Source organism: Musca autumnalis, unplaced genomic scaffold (genome assembly GCF_047663935.1).
Source record: "Musca autumnalis isolate F117 unplaced genomic scaffold, ASM4766393v1 scaffold_4, whole genome shotgun sequence".
NCBI lineage: Eukaryota > Metazoa > Arthropoda > Insecta > Diptera > Muscidae > Musca > Musca autumnalis.
Genome location: NW_027411977.1, coordinates 226,635,441 through 226,654,417, shown reverse-complemented (window position 1 = coordinate 226,654,417; position 18,977 = coordinate 226,635,441). Strand labels below are relative to the sequence as shown.

The following is an 18,977-nucleotide window of genomic DNA, read 5'->3' as shown; positions in this document are numbered from 1 at the left end:
GGACCACACAAGGCGTGGTTAGTTTTAAATAATTTTTTCAAGGACCACACAAGGCGTGGTTAATTTTAAATAATTTTTTTAGGGACCACACAAGGCGTGGTTAGTTTTAAATAATTTTTTTAGGAACCACACAAGGCGTGGTTAATTTTAAATAATTTTTTAGGAAAAAAATCAAAGACCCATTATATTGTTTCGAAATCCACCCTATTATTCCATCATTTTGATGATATCAAATTTTATTTTCCATGATATGTGTAAAAGCTCTCATTTAACGGATACATGCCAAGTTTTTTTGTCTCCCAGCTACTATCAAGATGGAAATTGTTTTTTTTTTTTTCAACGCATAGAGCCAAGGGGCAACATGAGGGGAGAAAATAAAATGAAAGAAAATAGGCAAAAAAAATGGTAGGGTTAATGGCCCTTGAAAAGGATGGAAATTTGACATTTAAATTGTCATAATTCCATTCAAATGATAAGTCTATGTTGTCTATGTTTTGTGGTATTGGGTCTGAGGGTGCCACAATTTAAGCCACAACTTCCGTTGTTTCCGTTTCAGACAAATTTCTGACTTAACACTTTACATTTTCTACAAAACGTTTTGTTCTAGCTGATTTTTGTTCTTGTTTTTTGCGGACGTGATAAAGATATTGCTGCAAATTATACGCGCCGACTGTATGAAGCATGTCACATATCTGCTGTTGCGATTTGGCGTATTTATTTATTTTTGTCAACGACTGGCATATCATGTTCTTCCAAGAATAGGGGGAAGAAATGCCAAAGCAAATTTTTGCAAGATTTTTTAGCAAATATTTGTCAAATCTTATCTCAGATGTCATGTAAAATAAACATTATTTTAAATTATACCATGAAAATGTATGAGATTATTCTTTATTACTGCTGGCAAAATTTTATTTTTGCATTTAAAATTTAAGATTTTTCAACCAATATAATTTTTTAAAAATTTGAAATTTTTCGAAAATCTTTTTAGACTTACCCATACACACTCCTAGCGCATTGGCTGTTGGTAATTTTGCCACACATTTCAACGGTGGTTCACAGCGTCCTGAAAAATCGCCCGGACCGCCACATACCTCACCAACTGTTTTGGCGCAGATTGGACAGCAGCTGTAAGAAAAATAATAAAAAAATAATTGTCAGTAAATAATTTTTTTAAAGTGTTTCAAAGGCCATTAGGCGTGGATTTTTTAATGAATTTTTCTGGGTCCTTTAAAGGCCTTTAGGCGTGGATTTTTTAATGAATTTTTCCAGGACTTTTAAAGGCCTTTAGGCGTGGATTTTTTAATGAATTTTTCCAGGACTTTTAAAGGCCTTTAAGCGTTGATTTTTTAATGAATTTTTCCAGGACTTTTAAAGGCCTTTAGGCGTGGATTTTTTAATGAATTTTTCCAGGATTTTTAAAGGCCTTTAGGCGTGGATTTTTTAATGAATTTTTCCAGGACTTTTAAAGGCCTTTAGGCGTGGATTTTTTAATGAGGACTTTTAAAGGCCTTTAGGCGTGGATTTTTTAATGATTTTTTCTACGCTTTTAAATGCCTTTATCCGTGGATTTTTTAATAAATTTTTCTACGACTTTTAAAGGCCTTTAGGCGTGGATTTTTTAATGAATTTTTCTACGACTTTTAAAGGCCTTTAGGCGTGGATTTTTTAATGAATTTTTCTACGCTTTTAAATGCCTTTATCCGTGGATTTTTTAATAAATTTTTCTACGACTTTTAAAGGCCTTTACGCGTGGATTTTTTAATGAATTTTTCTACGACTTTTAAAGGCCTTTAGGCGTTGATTTTTTAATGAATTTTTCAAAGACCTTTAAAGGCCATTAGGCGTGGATTTTTTAATGAATTTTTCAAAGACCTTTAAAGGCCATTAGGCGTGGATTTTTTAATGAATTTTTCAAAGACCTTTAAAGGCCATTAGGCGTGGATTTTTTAATGAATTTTTCTGGGTCCTTTAAAGGCCTTTAGGCGTGGATTTTTTAATGAATTTTTCTGGGTCCTTTAAAGGCCTTTAGGCGTGGATTTTTTAATGAATTTTTCTGGGTCCTTTAAAGGCCTTTAGGCGTGGATTTTTTAATGAATTTTTCTGGGTCCTTTAAAGGCCTTTAGGCGTGGATTTTTTAATGAATTTTTCTGGGTCCTTTAAAGGCCTTTAGGCGTGGATTTTTTAATGAATTTTTCTGGGTCCTTTAAAGGCCTTTAGGCGTGGATTTTTTAATGAATTTTTCTGGGTCCTTTAAAGGCCTTTAGGCGTGGATTTTTTAATGAATTTTTCTGGGTCCTTTAAAGGCCTTTAGGCGTGGATTTTTTAATGAATTTTTCTGGGTCCTTTAAAGGCCTTTAGGCGTGGATTTTTTAATGAATTTTTCTGGGTCCTTTAAAGGCCTTTAGGCGTGAATTTTTTAATGAATTTTTCCAGGACTTTTAAAGGCCTTTAGGCGTGGATTTATTAATGAATTTTTCCAGGACTTTTAAAGGCCTTTAGGCGTGGATTTTTTAATGAATTTTTCCAGGACTTTTAAAGGCCTTTAGGCGTGGATTTTTTAATGAGGACTTTTAAAGGCCTTTAGGCGTGGATTTTTTAATGAATTTTTCTACGCTTTTAAATGCCTTTATCCGTGGATTTTTTAATAAATTTTTCTACGACTTTTAAAGGCCTTTAGGCGTGGATTTTTTAATGAATTTTTCTACGACTTTTAAAGGCCTTTAGGCGTGGATTTTTTAATGAATTTTTCTACGCTTTTAAATGCCTTTATCCGTGGATTTTTTAATAAATTTTTCTACGACTTTTAAAGGCCTTTACGCGTGGATTTTTTAATGAATTTTTCTACGACTTTTAAAGGCCTTTAGGCGTTGATTTTTTAATGAATTTTTCAAAGACCTTTAAAGGCCATTAGGCGTGGATTTTTTAATGAATTTTTCAAAGACCTTTAAAGGCCATTAGGCGTGGATTTTTTAATGAATTTTTCAAAGACCTTTAAAGGCCATTAGGCGTGGATTTTTTAATGAATTTTTCTGGGTCCTTTAAAGGCCTTTAGGCGTGGATTTTTTAATGAATTTTTCTGGGTCCTTTAAAGGCCTTTAGGCGTGGATTTTTTAATGAATTTTTCTGGGTCCTTTAAAGGCCTTTAGGCGTGGATTTTTTAATGAATTTTTCTGGGTCCTTTAAAGGCCTTTAGGCGTGGATTTTTTAATGAATTTTTCTGGGTCCTTTAAAGGCCTTTAGGCGTGGATTTTTTAATGAATTTTTCTGGGTCCTTTAAAGGCCTTTAGGCGTGGATTTTTTAATGAATTTTTCTGGGTCCTTTAAAGGCCTTTAGGCGTGGATTTTTTAATGAATTTTTCTGGGTCCTTTAAAGGCCTTTAGGCGTGGATTTTTTAATGAATTTTTCTGGGTCCTTTAAAGGCCTTTAGGCGTGGATTTTTTAATGAATTTTTCTGGGTCCTTTAAAGGCCTTTAGGCGTGAATTTTTTAATGAATTTTTCCAGGACTTTTAAAGGCCTTTAGGCGTGGATTTATTAATGAATTTTTCCAGGACTTTTAAAGGCCTTTAGGCGTGGATTTTTTAATGAATTTTTCCAGGACTTTTAAAGGCCTTTAGGCGTGGATTTTTTAATGAATTTTTCCAGGACTTTTAAAGGCCTTTAGGCGTGGATTTTTTAATGAATTTTTCCAGGACTTTTAAAGGCCTTTAGGCGTGGATTTTTTAATGAATTTTTCCAGGACTTTTAAAGGCCTTTAGGCGTGGATTTTTTAATGAATTTTTCCAGGACTTTTAAAGGCCTTTAGGCGTGGATTTTTTAATGAATTTTTCCAGGACTTTTAAAGGCCTTTAGGCGTGGATTTTTTAATGAATTTTTTCCAGGACTTTTAAAGGCCTTTAGGCGTGGATTTTTTAATGAATTTTTTCCAGGACTTTTAAAGGCCTTTAGGCGTGGATTTTTTAATGAATTTTTCCAGGACTTTTAAAGGCCTTTAGGCGTGGATTTTTTAATGAATTTTTCCAGGACTTTTAAAGGCCTTTAGGCGTGGATTTTTTAATGAATTTTTCCAGGACTTTTAAAGGCCTTTAGGCGTAGATTTTTTAATGAATTTTTCCAGGACTTTTAAAGTCCTTTAGGCGTGGATTTTTTAATGAATTTTTCCAGGACTTTTAAAGGCCTTTAGGCGTAGATTTTTTAATGAATTTTTCCAGGACTTTTAAAGGCCTTTAGGCGTGGATTTTTTAATGAATTTTTTCCAGGACTTTTAAAGGCCTTTAGGCGTGGATTTTTTAATGAATTTTTTCCAGGACTTTTAAAGGCCTTTAGGCGTGGATTTTTTAATGAATTTTTCCAGGACTTTTAAAGGCCTTTAGGCGTGGATTTTTTAATGAATTTTTCCAGGACTTTTAAAGGCCTTTAGGCGTGGATTTTTTAATGAATTTTTCCAGGACTTTTAAAGGCCTTTAGGCGTAGATTTTTTAATGAATTTTTCCAGGACTTTTAAAGTCCTTTAGGCGTGGATTTTTTAATGAATTTTTCCAGGACTTTTAAAGGCCTTTAGGCGTAGATTTTTTAATGAATTTTTCCAGGACTTTTAAAGGCCTTTAGGCGTAGATTTTTTAATGAATTTTTCCAGGACTTTTAAAGGCCTTTAGGCGTGGATTTTTTAATGAATTTTTCCAGGACTTTTAAAGGCCTTTAGGCGTGGATTTTTTAATGAATTTTTCCAGGACTTTTAAAGGCCTTTAGGCGTGGATTTTTTAATGAATTTTTCCAGGACTTTTAAAGGCCTTTAGGCGTGGATTTTTTAATGAATTTTTCCAGGACTTTTAAAGGCCTTTAGGCGTGGATTTCTTAATGAATTTTTCCAGGACTTTTAAAGGCCTTTAGGCGTGGATTTCTTAATGAATTTTTCTGGCAATTTTAAAGGCCCTTAGGCGTGGATTTCTTAATGAATTTTTCCAGGACTTTTAAAGGCCTTTAGGCGTGGATTTCTTAATGAATTTTTCTGGCAATTTTAAAGGCCCTTAGGCGTGGATTTTTTAACGACCTCTTCTGGCACTTTTAAAGGCCTTTAGGCGTGGATTTTTTAATGAATTTTTCTGGGTCCTTTAAAGGCCTTTAGGCGTGGATTTTTTAATGAATTTTTCTGGGTCCTTTAAAGGCCTTTAGGCGTGGATTTTTTAATGAATTTTTCCAGGACTTTTAAAGGCCTTTAGGCGTGGATTTTTTAATGAATTTTTCTGGCAATTTTAAAGGCCCTTAGGCGTGGATTTTTTAACGACCTCTTCTGGCACTTTTAAAGGCCTTTAGGCGTGGATTTTTTAATGAATTTTTCTGGGTCCTTTAAAGGCCTTTAGGCGTGGATTTTTTAATGAATTTTTCCAGGACTTTTAAAGGCCTTTAGGCGTGGATTTTTTAATGAATTTTTCTGGCAATTTTAAAGGCCCTTAGGCGTGGATTTTTTAACGACCTCTTCTGGCACTTTTAAAGGCCTTTAGGCGTGGATTTTTTAATGAATTTTTCTGGGTCCTTTAAAGGCCTTTAGGCGTGGATTTTTTAATGAATTTTTCCAGGACTTTTAAAGGCCTTTAGGCGTGGATTTTTTAATGAATTTTTCCAGGACGTTTAAAGGCCTTTAGGCGTGGATTTTTTAATGAATTTTTCCAGGACTTTTAAAGGCCTTTAGGCGTGGATTTTTTAATGAATTTTTCCAGGAATTTTAAAGGCTTTTAGGCGTGGATTTTTTAATGAATTTTTCCAGGACTTTTAAAGGCCTTTAGGCGTGGATTTTTTAATGAATTTTTCCAGGACTTTTAAAGGCCTTTAGGCGTGGATTTTTTAATAAATTTTTCCAGGACTTTTAAAGGCCTTTAGGCGTGGATTTTTTAATGAATTTTTCTGGGTGCTTTAAAGGCCTTTAGGCGTGGATTTTTTAATGAATTTTTCTGGGTGCTTTAAAGGCCTTTAGGCGTGGATTTTTTAATTAATTTTTCTGGGTGCTTTAAAGGCCTTTAGGCGTGGATTTTTTAATGAATTTTTCTGGGTCCTTTAAAGGCCTTTAGGCGTGGATTTTTAAATGAATTTTTCTGGGTCCTTTAAAGGCCTTTAGGCGTGGATTTTTTAATGAATTTTTCTGGGTCCTTTAAAGGCCTTTAGGCGTGGATTTTTTAATGAATTTTTCTGGGTCCTTTAAAGGCCTTTAGGCGTGGATTTTTTAATGAATTTTTTCTGGGTCCTTTAAAGGCCTTTAGGCGTGGATTTTTTAATGAATTTTTCTGGGCGTGGATTTTTTAATGAATTTTTCTGGGTCCTTTAAAGGCCTTTAGGCGTGGATTTTTTAATGAAATTTTCTGGGTCCTTTAAAGGCCTTTAGGCGTGGATTTTTTAATGAATTTTTCTGGGTCCTTTAAAGGCCTTTAGGCGTGGATTTTTTAATGAATTTTTCTGGGTCCTTTAAAGGCCTTTAGGCGTGGATTTTTTAATGAATTTTTCTGGGTCCTTTAAAGGCCTTTAGGCGTGGATTTTTTAATGAATTTTTCTGGGTCCTTTAAGGCCTTTAGGCGTGGATTTTTTAATGAATTTTTCTGGGTCCTTTAAAGGCCTTTAGGCGTGGATTTTTTAATGAATTTTTCTGGGTCCATTAAAGGCCTTTAGGCGTGGATTTTTTAATGAATTTTTCTGGGTCCTTTAAAGGCCTTTAGGCGTGGATTTTTTAATGAATTTTTCTGGGTCCTTTAAAGTCCTTTAGGCTTGGATTTTTTAATGAATTTTTCCAGGACTTTTAAAGGCCTTTAGGCGTGGATTTTTTAATGAATTTTTCCAGGACTTTTAAAGGCCTTTAGGCGTGGATTTTTTAATGAATTTTTCCAGGACTTTTAAAGGCCTTTAGGCGTAGATTTTTTAATGAATTTTTCCAGGACTTTTAAAGTCCTTTAGGCGTGGATTTTTTAATGAATTTTTCCAGGACTTTTAAAGGCCTTTAGGCGTAGATTTTTTAATGAATTTTTCCAGGACTTTTAAAGGCCTTTAGGCGTAGATTTTTTAATGAATTTTTCCAGGACTTTTAAAGGCCTTTAGGCGTGGATTTTTTAATGAATTTTTCCAGGACTTTTAAAGGCCTTTAGGCGTGGATTTTTTAATGAATTTTTCCAGGACTTTTAAAGGCCTTTAGGCGTGGATTTTTTAATGAATTTTTCCAGGACTTTTAAAGGCCTTTAGGCGTGGATTTTTTAATGAATTTTTCCAGGACTTTTAAAGGCCTTTAGGCGTGGATTTCTTAATGAATTTTTCCAGGACTTTTAAAGGCCTTTAGGCGTGGATTTCTTAATGAATTTTTCTGGCAATTTTAAAGGCCCTTAGGCGTGGATTTCTTAATGAATTTTTCTGGCAATTTTAAAGGCCCTTAGGCGTGGATTTCTTAATGAATTTTTCCAGGACTTTTAAAGGCCTTTAGGCGTGGATTTCTTAATGAATTTTTCTGGCAATTTTAAAGGCCCTTAGGCGTGGATTTTTTAACGACCTCTTCTGGCACTTTTAAAGGCCTTTAGGCGTGGATTTTTTAATGAATTTTTTCTGGGTCCTTTAAAGGCCTTTAGGCGTGGATTTTTTAATGAATTTTTCTGGGTCCTTTAAAGGCCTTTAGGCGTGGATTTTTTAATGAATTTTTCTGGGTCCTTTAAAGGCCTTTAGGCGTGGATTTTTTAATGAATTTTTCCAGGACTTTTAAAGGCCTTTAGGCGTGGATTTTTTAATGAATTTTTCTGGCAATTTTAAAGGCCCTTAGGCGTGGATTTTTTAACGACCTCTTCTGGCACTTTTAAAGGCCTTTAGGCGTGGATTTTTTAATGAATTTTTCTGGGTCCTTTAAAGGCCTTTAGGCGTGGATTTTTTAATGAATTTTTCCAGGACTTTTAAAGGCCTTTAGGCGTGGATTTTTTAATGAATTTTTCCAGGACGTTTAAAGGCCTTTAGGCGTGGATTTTTTAATGAATTTTTCCAGGACTTTTAAAGGCCTTTAGGCGTGGATTTTTTAATGAATTTTTCCAGGAATTTTAAAGGCTTTTAGGCGTGGATTTTTTAATGAATTTTTCCAGGACTTTTAAAGGCCTTTAGGCGTGGATTTTTTAATGAATTTTTCCAGGACTTTTAAAGGCCTTTAGGCGTGGATTTTTTAATGAATTTTTCTGGGTGCTTTAAAGGCCTTTAGGCGTGGATTTTTTAATGAATTTTTCTGGGTGCTTTAAAGGCCTTTAGGCGTGGATTTTTTAATTAATTTTTCTGGGTGCTTTAAAGGCCTTTAGGCGTGGATTTTTTAATGAATTTTTCTGGGTCCTTTAAAGGCCTTTAGGCGTGGATTTTTAAATGAATTTTTCTGGGTCCTTTAAAGGCCTTTAGGCGTGGATTTTTTAATGAATTTTTCTGGGTCCTTTAAAGGCCTTTAGGCGTGGATTTTTTAATGAATTTTTCTGGGTCCTTTAAAGGCCTTTAGGCGTGGATTTTTTAATGAATTTTTTCTGGGTCCTTTAAAGGCCTTTAGGCGTGGATTTTTTAATGAATTTTTCTGGGCGTGGATTTTTTAATGAATTTTTCTGGGTCCTTTAAAGGCCTTTAGGCGTGGATTTTTTAATGAAATTTTCTGGGTCCTTTAAAGGCCTTTAGGCGTGGATTTTTTAATGAATTTTTCTGGGTCCTTTAAAGGCCTTTAGGCGTGGATTTTTTAATGAATTTTTCTGGGTCCTTTAAAGGCCTTTAGGCGTGGATTTTTTAATGAATTTTTCTGGGTCCTTTAAAGGCCTTTAGGCGTGGATTTTTTAATGAATTTTTCTGGGTCCTTTAAGGCCTTTAGGCGTGGATTTTTTAATGAATTTTTCTGGGTCCTTTAAAGGCCTTTAGGCGTGGATTTTTTAATGAATTTTTCTGGGTCCATTAAAGGCCTTTAGGCGTGGATTTTTTAATGAATTTTTCTGGGTCCTTTAAAGGCCTTTAGGCGTGGATTTTTTAATGAATTTTTCTGGGTCCTTTAAAGTCCTTTAGGCTTGGATTTTTTAATGAATTTTTCTGGGTCCTTTAAAGGCCTTTAGGCGTGGATTTTTTAATGAATTTTTCTGGGTCCTTTAAAGGCCTTTAGGCGTGGATTTTTTAATGAATTTTTCTGGGTCCTTTAAAGGCCTTTAGGCGTGGATTTTTTAATGAATTTTTCTGGGTCCTTTAAAGGCCTTTAGGCGTGGATTTTTTAATGAATTTTTCTGGGTCCTTTAAAGGCCTTTAGGCGTGGATTTTTTAATGAATTTTTCTGGGTCCTTTAAAGGCCTTTAGGCGTGGATTTTTTAATGAATTTTTCTGGGTCCTTTAAAGGCCTTTAGGCGTGGATTTTTTAATGAATTTTTCTGGGTCCTTTAAAGGCCTTTAGGCGTGGATTTTTTAATGAATTTTTCTGGGTCCTTTAAAGGCCTTTAGGCGTGGATTTTTAATGAATTTTTCTGGGTCCTTTAAAGGCCTTTAGGCGTGAATTTTTTAATGAATTTTTCCAGGACTTTTAAAGGCCTTTAGGCGTGGATTTATTAATGAATTTTTCCAGGACTTTTAAAGGCCTTTAGGCGTGGATTTATTAATGAATTTTTCCAGGACTTTTAAAGGCCTTTAGGCGTGGATTTTTTAATGAATTTTTCCAGGACTTTTAAAGGCCTTTAGGCGTGGATTTTTTAATGAATTTTTCCAGGACTTTTAAAGGCCTTTAGGCGTGGATTTTTTAATGAATTTTTCCAGGACTTTTAAAGGCCTTTAGGCGTGGATTTTTTAATGAATTTTTCCAGGACTTTTAAAGGCCTTTAGGCGTGGATTTTTTAATGAATTTTTCCAGGACTTTTAAAGGCCTTTAGGCGTGGATTTTTTAATGAATTTTTCTGGGTCCTTTAAAGGCCTTTAGGCGTGGATTTTTTAATGAATTTTTCTGGGTCCTTTAAAGGCCTTTAGGCGTGGATTTTTTAATGAATTTTTCTGGGTCCTTTAAAGGCCTTTAGGCGTGGATTTTTTAATGAATTTTTCTGGGTCCTTTAAGGCCTTTAGGCGTGGATTTTTTAATGAATTTTTCTGGGTCCTTTAAAGGCCTTTAGGCGTGGATTTTTTAATGAATTTTTCTGGGTCCATTAAAGGCCTTTAGGCGTGGATTTTTTAATGAATTTTTCTGGGTCCTTTAAAGGCCTTTAGGCGTGGATTTTTTAATGAATTTTTCTGGGTCCTTTAAAGTCCTTTAGGCTTGGATTTTTTAATGAATTTTTCTGGGTCCTTTAAAGGCCTTTAGGCGTGGATTTTTTAATGAATTTTTCTGGGTCCTTTAAAGGCCTTTAGGCGTGGATTTTTTATTGAATCTTTGTAGGATTTTTTTCTCTTCTACTTACTTGCATGGATCCAAAACGATCAGCCCCTTCCCAGGACAATCCAGTGAACTGATAACATCACATTCCTTGGGATTGCAGTAACATTTCAAACCATTGACCACCCGGGAACCAGCTGCCACCACCACCAGCAGATAGCAGCATAAATATATTAGGTAGGTTCGTAGATTTAAAAAACAAAATTCTGTTTTTGAGCTCATTCTGGTTTTTTGGTGATTTTGAGCAAATGCAAACTTATGGTTGCACCCGTATATGTTTATAAATATCTATACGTGTGTGTGTTTGAGGGTTCTGCAGTATTCAACACTGCAGTTATTGAGCTTTATGACACCATAGAGCAATGAGCAAACTCCAAATGAAAATGAAATTGAAGTTAAAATAAATACAACGAATCGTTACTCCTCTTTAAAGGGGTGAAGGAGAAAGGGAGAGGAAGAAAGGTAAATTGGACTACTGCTGGCAAAACTTAAAACAAAACAGAAAAAAAGTATTTTGTGTTTTGCAATTGTCTGTTGTTATAAAGTTTTATCTTAAGCAAAATTTATGTCTCTGTAGCAATTGAAGCAACTGTGGTGGCTGCAGGTGCATTTCCTGGCAAATGGAAGAATGCATTTTCAAGTTGAGCTCGCCGAGCGGGCCAGCTGTATGGTAGGGGGAGGTGTGGAACAATAGTTATGTGCGTCGTATGATTTCGTTTATTGCTGGCATTTCAAATGTGGAACATTATTTTGCTGTTCAGATATTCCTTGCTCTCCTTGCAATTTTGATAATGGCCGTGGCGATGCCGTTGCTGCTGCTGTTCTGAAAAAGATATCAAAAAGAAAGAGAAAACACACAAAAAAAGAGTTAGTAAAAACTTATTGTTTTTGTTTTTTGTTTAAGCTGCAAACAGATTTTTATGGCAAAACTTCGTTTTTTGTTTGGCCAAGAATGCAATAAGAAAGGCAAACTGTTCAAAAGAAGTCATTCCTAGTGGGGAGTTGAGTTCGTTTTTCTTTGGTTTGAATTTTTTCTCTTCGTTTCTTTTTTCCTCTGATGTGGATTCCAACAGAGTTTGAGACTTTTATGATATGGTTAGACTTACTGCAATGCAGTGAGATTTTCCATTCAACTTTGAATAATAAATAAGTTTTAAGAATTGTAAAAAGAAGTGTCGTGTATGTGAAAGTGGTGTTTTATTTTTTTTTTTTTATTTTGAGGCTCACATATTAAGGTTATTATGGAAATTTAATAGTTTTGAAAAAAAGAGTATTTTTTAAGGCAAGGTGTCATGAATCATCGATAAAGTTTGTGATACAGAAAAAATAACTAAAAAATTACAATATCATAAAATTTGGAAAAAGGGTAAGGGAGATGAAGGCATCGCACGGGTGGATTTTTTAGTAAATTTTTAAAAGACATTTAACAACCATCAGGCTGGAATTTTTTAATGATTTTTTCAAAGAATTTTAGAGGCCATAAGGTGAATTTTTTATTGAATTTTTCAAAGAACCTTAGAGGCCATAAGGCGTGGATTTTTTAATGATTTTTTCAAAGAATATTGACTCCATAAGGCGTGGATTTTTCAAAGAATTTTTGACCCCATAAGGCGTGGATTTTTCAAAGAATTTTTGACCCCATAAGGCGTGGATTTTTCAAAGAATTTTTGACCCCATAAGGCGTGGATTTTTCAAAGAATTTTTGACCCCATAAGGCGTGGATTTTTCAAAGAATTTTTGACCCCATAAGGCGTGGATTTTTCAAAGAATTTTTGACCCCATAAGGCGTGGATTTTTCAAAGAATTTTTGACCCAATAAGGCGTGGATTTTTTAATGAATTTTTGACCCCATAAGGCGTGGATTTTTCAAAGAATTTTTGACCCAATAAGGCGTGGATTTTTTAATGAATTTTTGACCCCATAAGGCGTGGATTTTTCAAAGAATTTTTCAATGAATTTTTGACCCCATAAGGCGTGGATTTTTCAAAGAATTTTTCAAAGAATTTTTGACCCCATAAGGCGTGGATTTTTTAATGAATTTTTGACCCCATAAGGCGTGGATTTTTCAAAGAATTTTTGACCCCATAAGGAGTGGATTTTTCAAAGAATTTTTCAAAGAATTTTTGACCCCATAAGGCGTCGATTTTTCAAAGAATTTTTGACCCCATAAGGCGTCGATTTTTCAAAGAATTTTTGACCCCATAAGGCGAGGATTTTTCAATGAATTTTTCAAAAAATTTTTGACCCCATAAGGCGTGGATTTTTCAATGATTTTTTCAAAGAATTTTTGACCCCATAAGGCGTCGATTTTTTAATGAATTTTTGACCCCATAAGGCGTGGATTTTTTAATGAATTTTTGACCCCACAAGGCGTCGATTTTTAATGAATTTTTGACCCCATAAGGCGTAGATTTTTTAATGAATTTTTGACCCCATAAGGCGTGGATTTTTTAATGAATTTTTGACCCCATAAGGCGTGGATTTTTTAACGAATTTTTGACCCCATAGGGCGTAAATTTTTTAATGAATTTTTCAATGAATGTTTGACCCCATAAGGCGTGGATTTTTCAATGAATTTTTCAAAGAATTTTTGATTCCATAAGGCGTGCATTTTTCAATGAAATTTTCAAAGAATTTTTGACCTCATAAGGCGTGGATTTTTCAAAGAATTTTTGACCCCATACGGCGTGGATTTTTCAATGAATTTTTCAAAGAATTTTTGACCCCATAAGGCGTGGATTTTTCAATGAATTTTTCAAAGAATTTTTGACCCCATAAGGCGTGGATTTTTCAATGAATTTTTCAAAGAATTTTTGACCCCATAAGGCGTGGATTTTTCAATGAATTTTTCAAAGAATTTTTGACCCCATAAGGCGTGGATTTTTCAATGAATTTTTCAAAGAATTTTTGACCCCATAAGGCGTGGATTTTTCAATGAATTTTTCAAAGAATTTTTGACCCTATAAGGCGTGGATTTTTCAATGAATTTTTCAAAGAATTTTTGACCCCATAAGGCGTGGATTTTTCAATGAATTTTTCAAAGAATTTTTGACCCCATAAGGCGTGGATTTTTCAATGAATTTTTCAAAGAATTTTTGACCCCATAAGGCGTGGATTTTTCAATGAATTTTTCAAAGAATTTTTGACCCCATAAGGCGTGGATTTTTCAATGAATTTTTCAAAGAATTTTTGACCCCATAAGGCGTGGATTTTTCAATGAATTTTTCAAAGAATTTTTGACCCCATAAGGCGTGGATTTTTCAATGAATTTTTGACCCCATAAGGCGTGGATTTTTCAATGAATTTTTCAAAGAATTTTTGACCCCATAAGGCGTGGATTTTTCAATGAATTTTTCAAAGAATTTTTGACCCCATAAGGCGTGGATTTTTCAATGAATTTTTCAAAGAATTTTTGACCCCATAAGGCGTGGATTTTTCAATGAATTTTTCAAAGAATTTTTGACCCCATAAGGCGTGGATTTTTCAATGAATTTTTCAAAGAATTTTTGACCCCATAAGGCGTGGATTTTTCAATGAATTTTTCAAAGAATTTTTGACCCCATAAGGCGTGGATTTTTCAATGAATTTTTGACCCCATAAGGCGTGGATTTTTCAATGAATTTTTCAAAGAATTTTTGACCCCATAAGGCGTGGATTTTTCAATGAATTTTTCAAAGAATTTTTGACCCCATAAGGCGTGGATTTTTCAATGAATTTTTCAAAGAATTTTTGACCCCATAAGGCGTGGATTTTTCAATGAATTTTTCAAAGAATTTTTGACCCCATAAGGCGTGGATTTTTCAATGAATTTTTCAAAGAATTTTTGACCCCATAAGGCGTGGATTTTTCAATGAATTTTATAGTATAGTCCATATTTAAAATCGATCTATATCTGGTATATGTATTAGGATGCATAAAGTAGATGCCCTAAAAATATTTTTTAATATCCACGAGCCTTTCTATTGCCTTAAAAATATTTTTAGAAATCCGCGAGCCTTCCCATGTTCCCTTAAAAATGTTTTTTTAAATACACAAGTGTTTTTAGGTGCTCAAAAAAATTTATAAAAATTCACGAGCCGTTCTAGATGCCCTAAAAATATTTTTAAAAATCACAAGTCTTTCTGGATGCCCTAAAAATATTTTTAAAAATCCAGGAGCCTTTCTGGATGCCTTAAAAATATTTTTAAAAATCCACGAGCCCTTCTGGATGCCCTAAAAATATTTTTAAAAATCCAAGAGCCTTTCTGGATGCCCTGAAAATATTTTTAAAGATCCACGAGCCTTTCAATGTGCCCTAAAATATTAAAAAGACGTGTATTTTCAGTGAAAATTATATATGAAGTTCTCTAAAGAGAGGTTTTTGAGAAACTTTCAGAAAACCCCTCCAAGACCTATTATTTTCAAGGCAACCTCATTGGCCTTGATTGCATTTGTAAAGAATATACATATTTTCAATAAAAAAAAAAAACTATCAAAGAAACTAAAAAAAACTATTTAATTCCCACTCTATTTTGGGGTACATTGACGTATACATTACGACAGTACTTATACGCACACAAATAACTTATTTCAAAACTACTTTATATTCCCGTTTTAGTGATTAAATTACAGCTTAAGAAAACAATAACCTCTCCTTGTCTTTTTCTTCTTCTTTGTTAAGAACACAATCTTTTATAAAGCTATTCATTTTCTTTTCATTTTAAAGATACCAATTAGAAGAAGATGCCTTTCTTGTCCAACCATTCTTTTCTTGCACTTCATTCCGTTTTTTAACGCTCAGCTATAATTAAAGAATATTTTTTGAAGCTGACTGGTTGTGTCTGTAGTCATGTCGTTACGCTTTTTTGTCTTATCTTATCTTCGTTGTAGAAAAAAATCGTCTTTCTATTTCTTTATCTGGGACTAATTTCATGGCTAAGGCAATGTAAAAGGTCCATAAGTCTTGTTGAAAATATCCTTAGCAACACCATATCCTCCAAACGAGAAAAATATTCCTTTGTAAAATTTTTTTGGGTTATTGCTACGTTGCCTTTGTCGTTTATACTTGAAAAGGACTTTTACGTGTAACTACAAAGGCACGTGACACAATTAACTGTTGGATAGACAAAAATAATGATGGCATGCCAAGTCATGTTGTTGTCCATGTTGTCTATTAACGGGAAGGCAGACGGGCACACAGACCAGTTACTTGGCAATGTTTTGTGTTTCCAAATCAGTTTATCCTTGTCTCATTATGCTTTCCCATAGCTTCGTTTTTTCGGTGTTATGGCTACATAAAAAAATGGTTTGCTGAAATATCTGTTCTTTAGTCTATAGTTTGAGGTTTCCCTCTTTGCGTTTGTGTTTTAATTTTTCCTTGCTTACATTTTATTTCTTATTTCTCTCATGTTCTTTATAAGAATTTTTATGTTTTGTTGGCCTTCATGTCTTCCTTTTTGTGTGTAGTTTTATTAAGAACCACAAAACAGGATATGAAGAAGAAATAAAATAAAAATTAAACAACGAAAATACCATAGCAAGAGAATACTAGTCCGTTTCTTTCTTACAGCTTGTTGTCTATGGAATGTCTTGAACGTGAGCATGACCGACAGACCGAGTAAAAAAATGCTTGCCACACATGCCATCCCATGGCCCATAGTTGCTGGTATTTTTCCATATTGAGAGCCATGAATTTAAGTGTTAATCACGTTAATTTGTTAGTTGTCCGAACGTGAGAAATTTCCCCAAAAATGGAAAGTGTGAGGTTTGCGTTTTTGTTCCTCTCTTTTGTAACTTAGATGAACATGAAGACCATAAAAGCGATTTTTTTATATTGTGTCAACTCTGGACATAATAGTCGAGGTCGGGTTCCATGGATAGCACGTTTCATTGTTGTAAAAATAAATTAATATAATTTCGTTTCTTCATTTCGTTTTGTGTTTTTTTATGAATTGTGAAAATAAATAAAAGTCGAGAGATAGAAGATAAAAGGCCGTAAAAATGTATACCATATTGTCATGTAATTTTGTTTCGGGGTTATTGGGTGCGTATAAGTATTGTCACTGCGTATACGACCTGGGTATTCAAGGGGGAGAAGTTGCTTTTGTGCCGCCTACAGAAGGGGTTTTTCTTGGTTTGAAGGCCATAGTCATAGGTAAATATTATAAGGCCTTTATTGTCAATTGGTACGCCTTCTCGGGACGTAAGGTACGTGACTGTTTTTATTCACCCCACAGAAATACTTTCCAAATGATCTTCGTACAGAGCGTTTATTTAAGGATATTCTTTTATCTATTACGATGGCTAATTCGAGGTGAATTCTTACTAGCGGGCCTGCTTGGGTCATTCAGAAGCTTTAAGACCTATTGCAGTATAACTAACGCCATTATGTATACGCCCTATGATAACTTGGTGAAAACATTATCACTGGCTGTCTGCGAAGACTTCCGTTGAGTTTTCTATGGGCATAGAGTACCTTTCAAAATATACAAACGCTGTTTCCCAGTACTTCGTAACTGTAAACCACTTCGTTGGAGAACTCATAACTTTGGTCAAGTCTTTGGGCCTTTTGGCGTATAATTTGTGCCAATATATATACGCCTTGGTGATGCAAATGAAATTTCTCTTTTTGTTGTTCCTATATACGCTCTTTCCTGTATGTATATGGACGTACAGCTGTCTTAGTCGGAGGAGTCATGACCTATGCGTCGTCTTAGAACGCTTTGGCGTATAACTATTGTCAATATGTATACGTCCTATGGAAAATAAATTATATCGGTTATCTACAGAGACGTTTCCGAAGTTTCCGTCGAAATAAGAACACTTTTTAAAGTCTATATTGGCGACTCATATCCTGCGCGAAATTTTAGTAACGTGTTTTCTTTGAAGAAATCATCACCTATACAAAGTTTTAAGTCCTTTGGTCGTATAATTACTGTCAGTATGTATTCGATCTTAAGGACGAAAAGCTTTAGAACATTTGGTCGTATAGCTACTGGGAACCACTGGGAACGAGATGAAAAAAATATAATTGATTGTCTGCGGAGTTTTGCGGAGAATTTCCTAAGCGTATAGAGAACATTTCGAAATATATGAACGCTGCTACCCAGTACCTAATAACTTTAATGGACTTCTTTGGAGAACTCATAACTTTTACCCAGTCATTGGGCCTTTTACCGTATAATTTGTGTCATTATGTATACGCCCTTGGTGATTAAAATGAATTCATTGCCTTTGTTCACGTACAGATTTTTCTTTTATTTATATGGACGATTTATCCTACACGAAGTCTTAATAGAGATGCTGTTTGGAAAATACATAACCTATTTAATAATTTAAAGAATCTGTTGGCGTATAACTATTGTCAAATGTATACGCCCTTTGGTAAACCAATGAAAAATCTGTACTTTATCGTCTACAGAAATTAATTCCTGGTTTTCTACGAAAATAGAGCACATTTTAAAATATATGGAGAATTCTTTCGGTGTGCGAAGTCCATTGTATAACTGAGATTTTTGTAACATTTTTAAATGCTTAAACCAACGGGGACAGTAATATATGGACCTAATGCTAAAACTACCTCTATTCATTTTGTCAGCTGTGGCTCTTCTGTGGCTAGAGGTATAGTTCTATTGCCTAGATGACTAAAACAGGGTGGTTGCTTTACAAACCTTCTTAAGCCCGCTATAAATATTTTTTTAAAAATCCACGCCTAAGGTTGGCCTTTTGAAAAAAAAAATTAAAAATCAACGCCTAAGTTTGGCCTTTTGAAAAAATATTTTTTAAAAATCCACGCCTAAGTTTGGCCTTTTGAAAAAAATATTTTTTAAAAATCCACGGTTAAGTTTGGCCTTTTGAAAAAATATTTTTTTAAAAATCCACGCCTAAGTTTGGCCTTTTGAAAAAATATTTTTTAAAAATCCACGCCTAAGTTTGGCCTTTTGAAAAAAATATTTTTTAAAAATCCACGGTTAAGTTTGGCCTTTTGAAAAAATATTTTTTTAAAAATCCACGCCTAAGTTTGGCCTTTTGAAAAAATATTTTTTAAAAATCCACGCCTAAGGTATGCCTTTTGAAAAAATATTTTTTAAAAATCCACGCCTAAGGTTGGCCTTTTGAAAAAATATTTTTTTAAAAATCCACGCCTAAGTTTGGCCTTTTGAAAAAATATTTTTTAAAAATCCACGCCTAAGACTGGCCTTTTGAAAATTTTTTTTTAAAAATCCACGCCTACCTTAGGCCTATTGAAAAAATATTTTTTTAAAAATCCACGCCTACCTTAGGCCTATTGAAAAAATATTTTTTTAAAAATCCACGCCTACCTTAGGCATATTGAAAAAATATTTTTTAAAATCCACGCCTAAGACTGGCCTTTTGAAAAAATATTTTTTAAAAATCCACGCCTACCTTAGGCCTATTGAAAAAATATTTTTTTAAAAATCCACGCCTAAGGTTGGCCTTTTGAAAAAATATTTTTTAAAAAATCCACGCCTAAGGTTGGCCTTTTGAAAAAATATTTTTTTAAAAATCCACTTCTAAGGTTACCATTTTAGAAAATATTTTTTAAAAATCCACGCCAAAGGTGGGCCTCTTGAAAAAATATTTTTTAAAAATCCACGCCTAAG

General features: G+C 34.0%; 1 protein-coding gene across 1 annotated transcript in view; it reads right to left on the bottom strand.

Annotated features, from left to right (window-relative positions):
• cmpy (crimpy) overlaps positions 1-11,199 on the bottom strand; it is a 150,585-nt gene extending 139,386 nt beyond the window's left edge. The window contains exons 1-2 of the mRNA XM_073987856.1: positions 10,400-11,199; positions 995-1,125 (exon numbers count right to left, since the gene is read on the bottom strand). Of these exons, the coding sequence (XP_073843957.1) occupies positions 995-1,125; positions 10,400-10,596 (328 nt within the window). The 5' untranslated portion in view covers positions 10,597-11,199. The remainder of the gene's footprint in view (positions 1-994; positions 1,126-10,399) is intronic.
• Between the last annotated feature and the right edge of the window lie 7,778 nt (positions 11,200-18,977).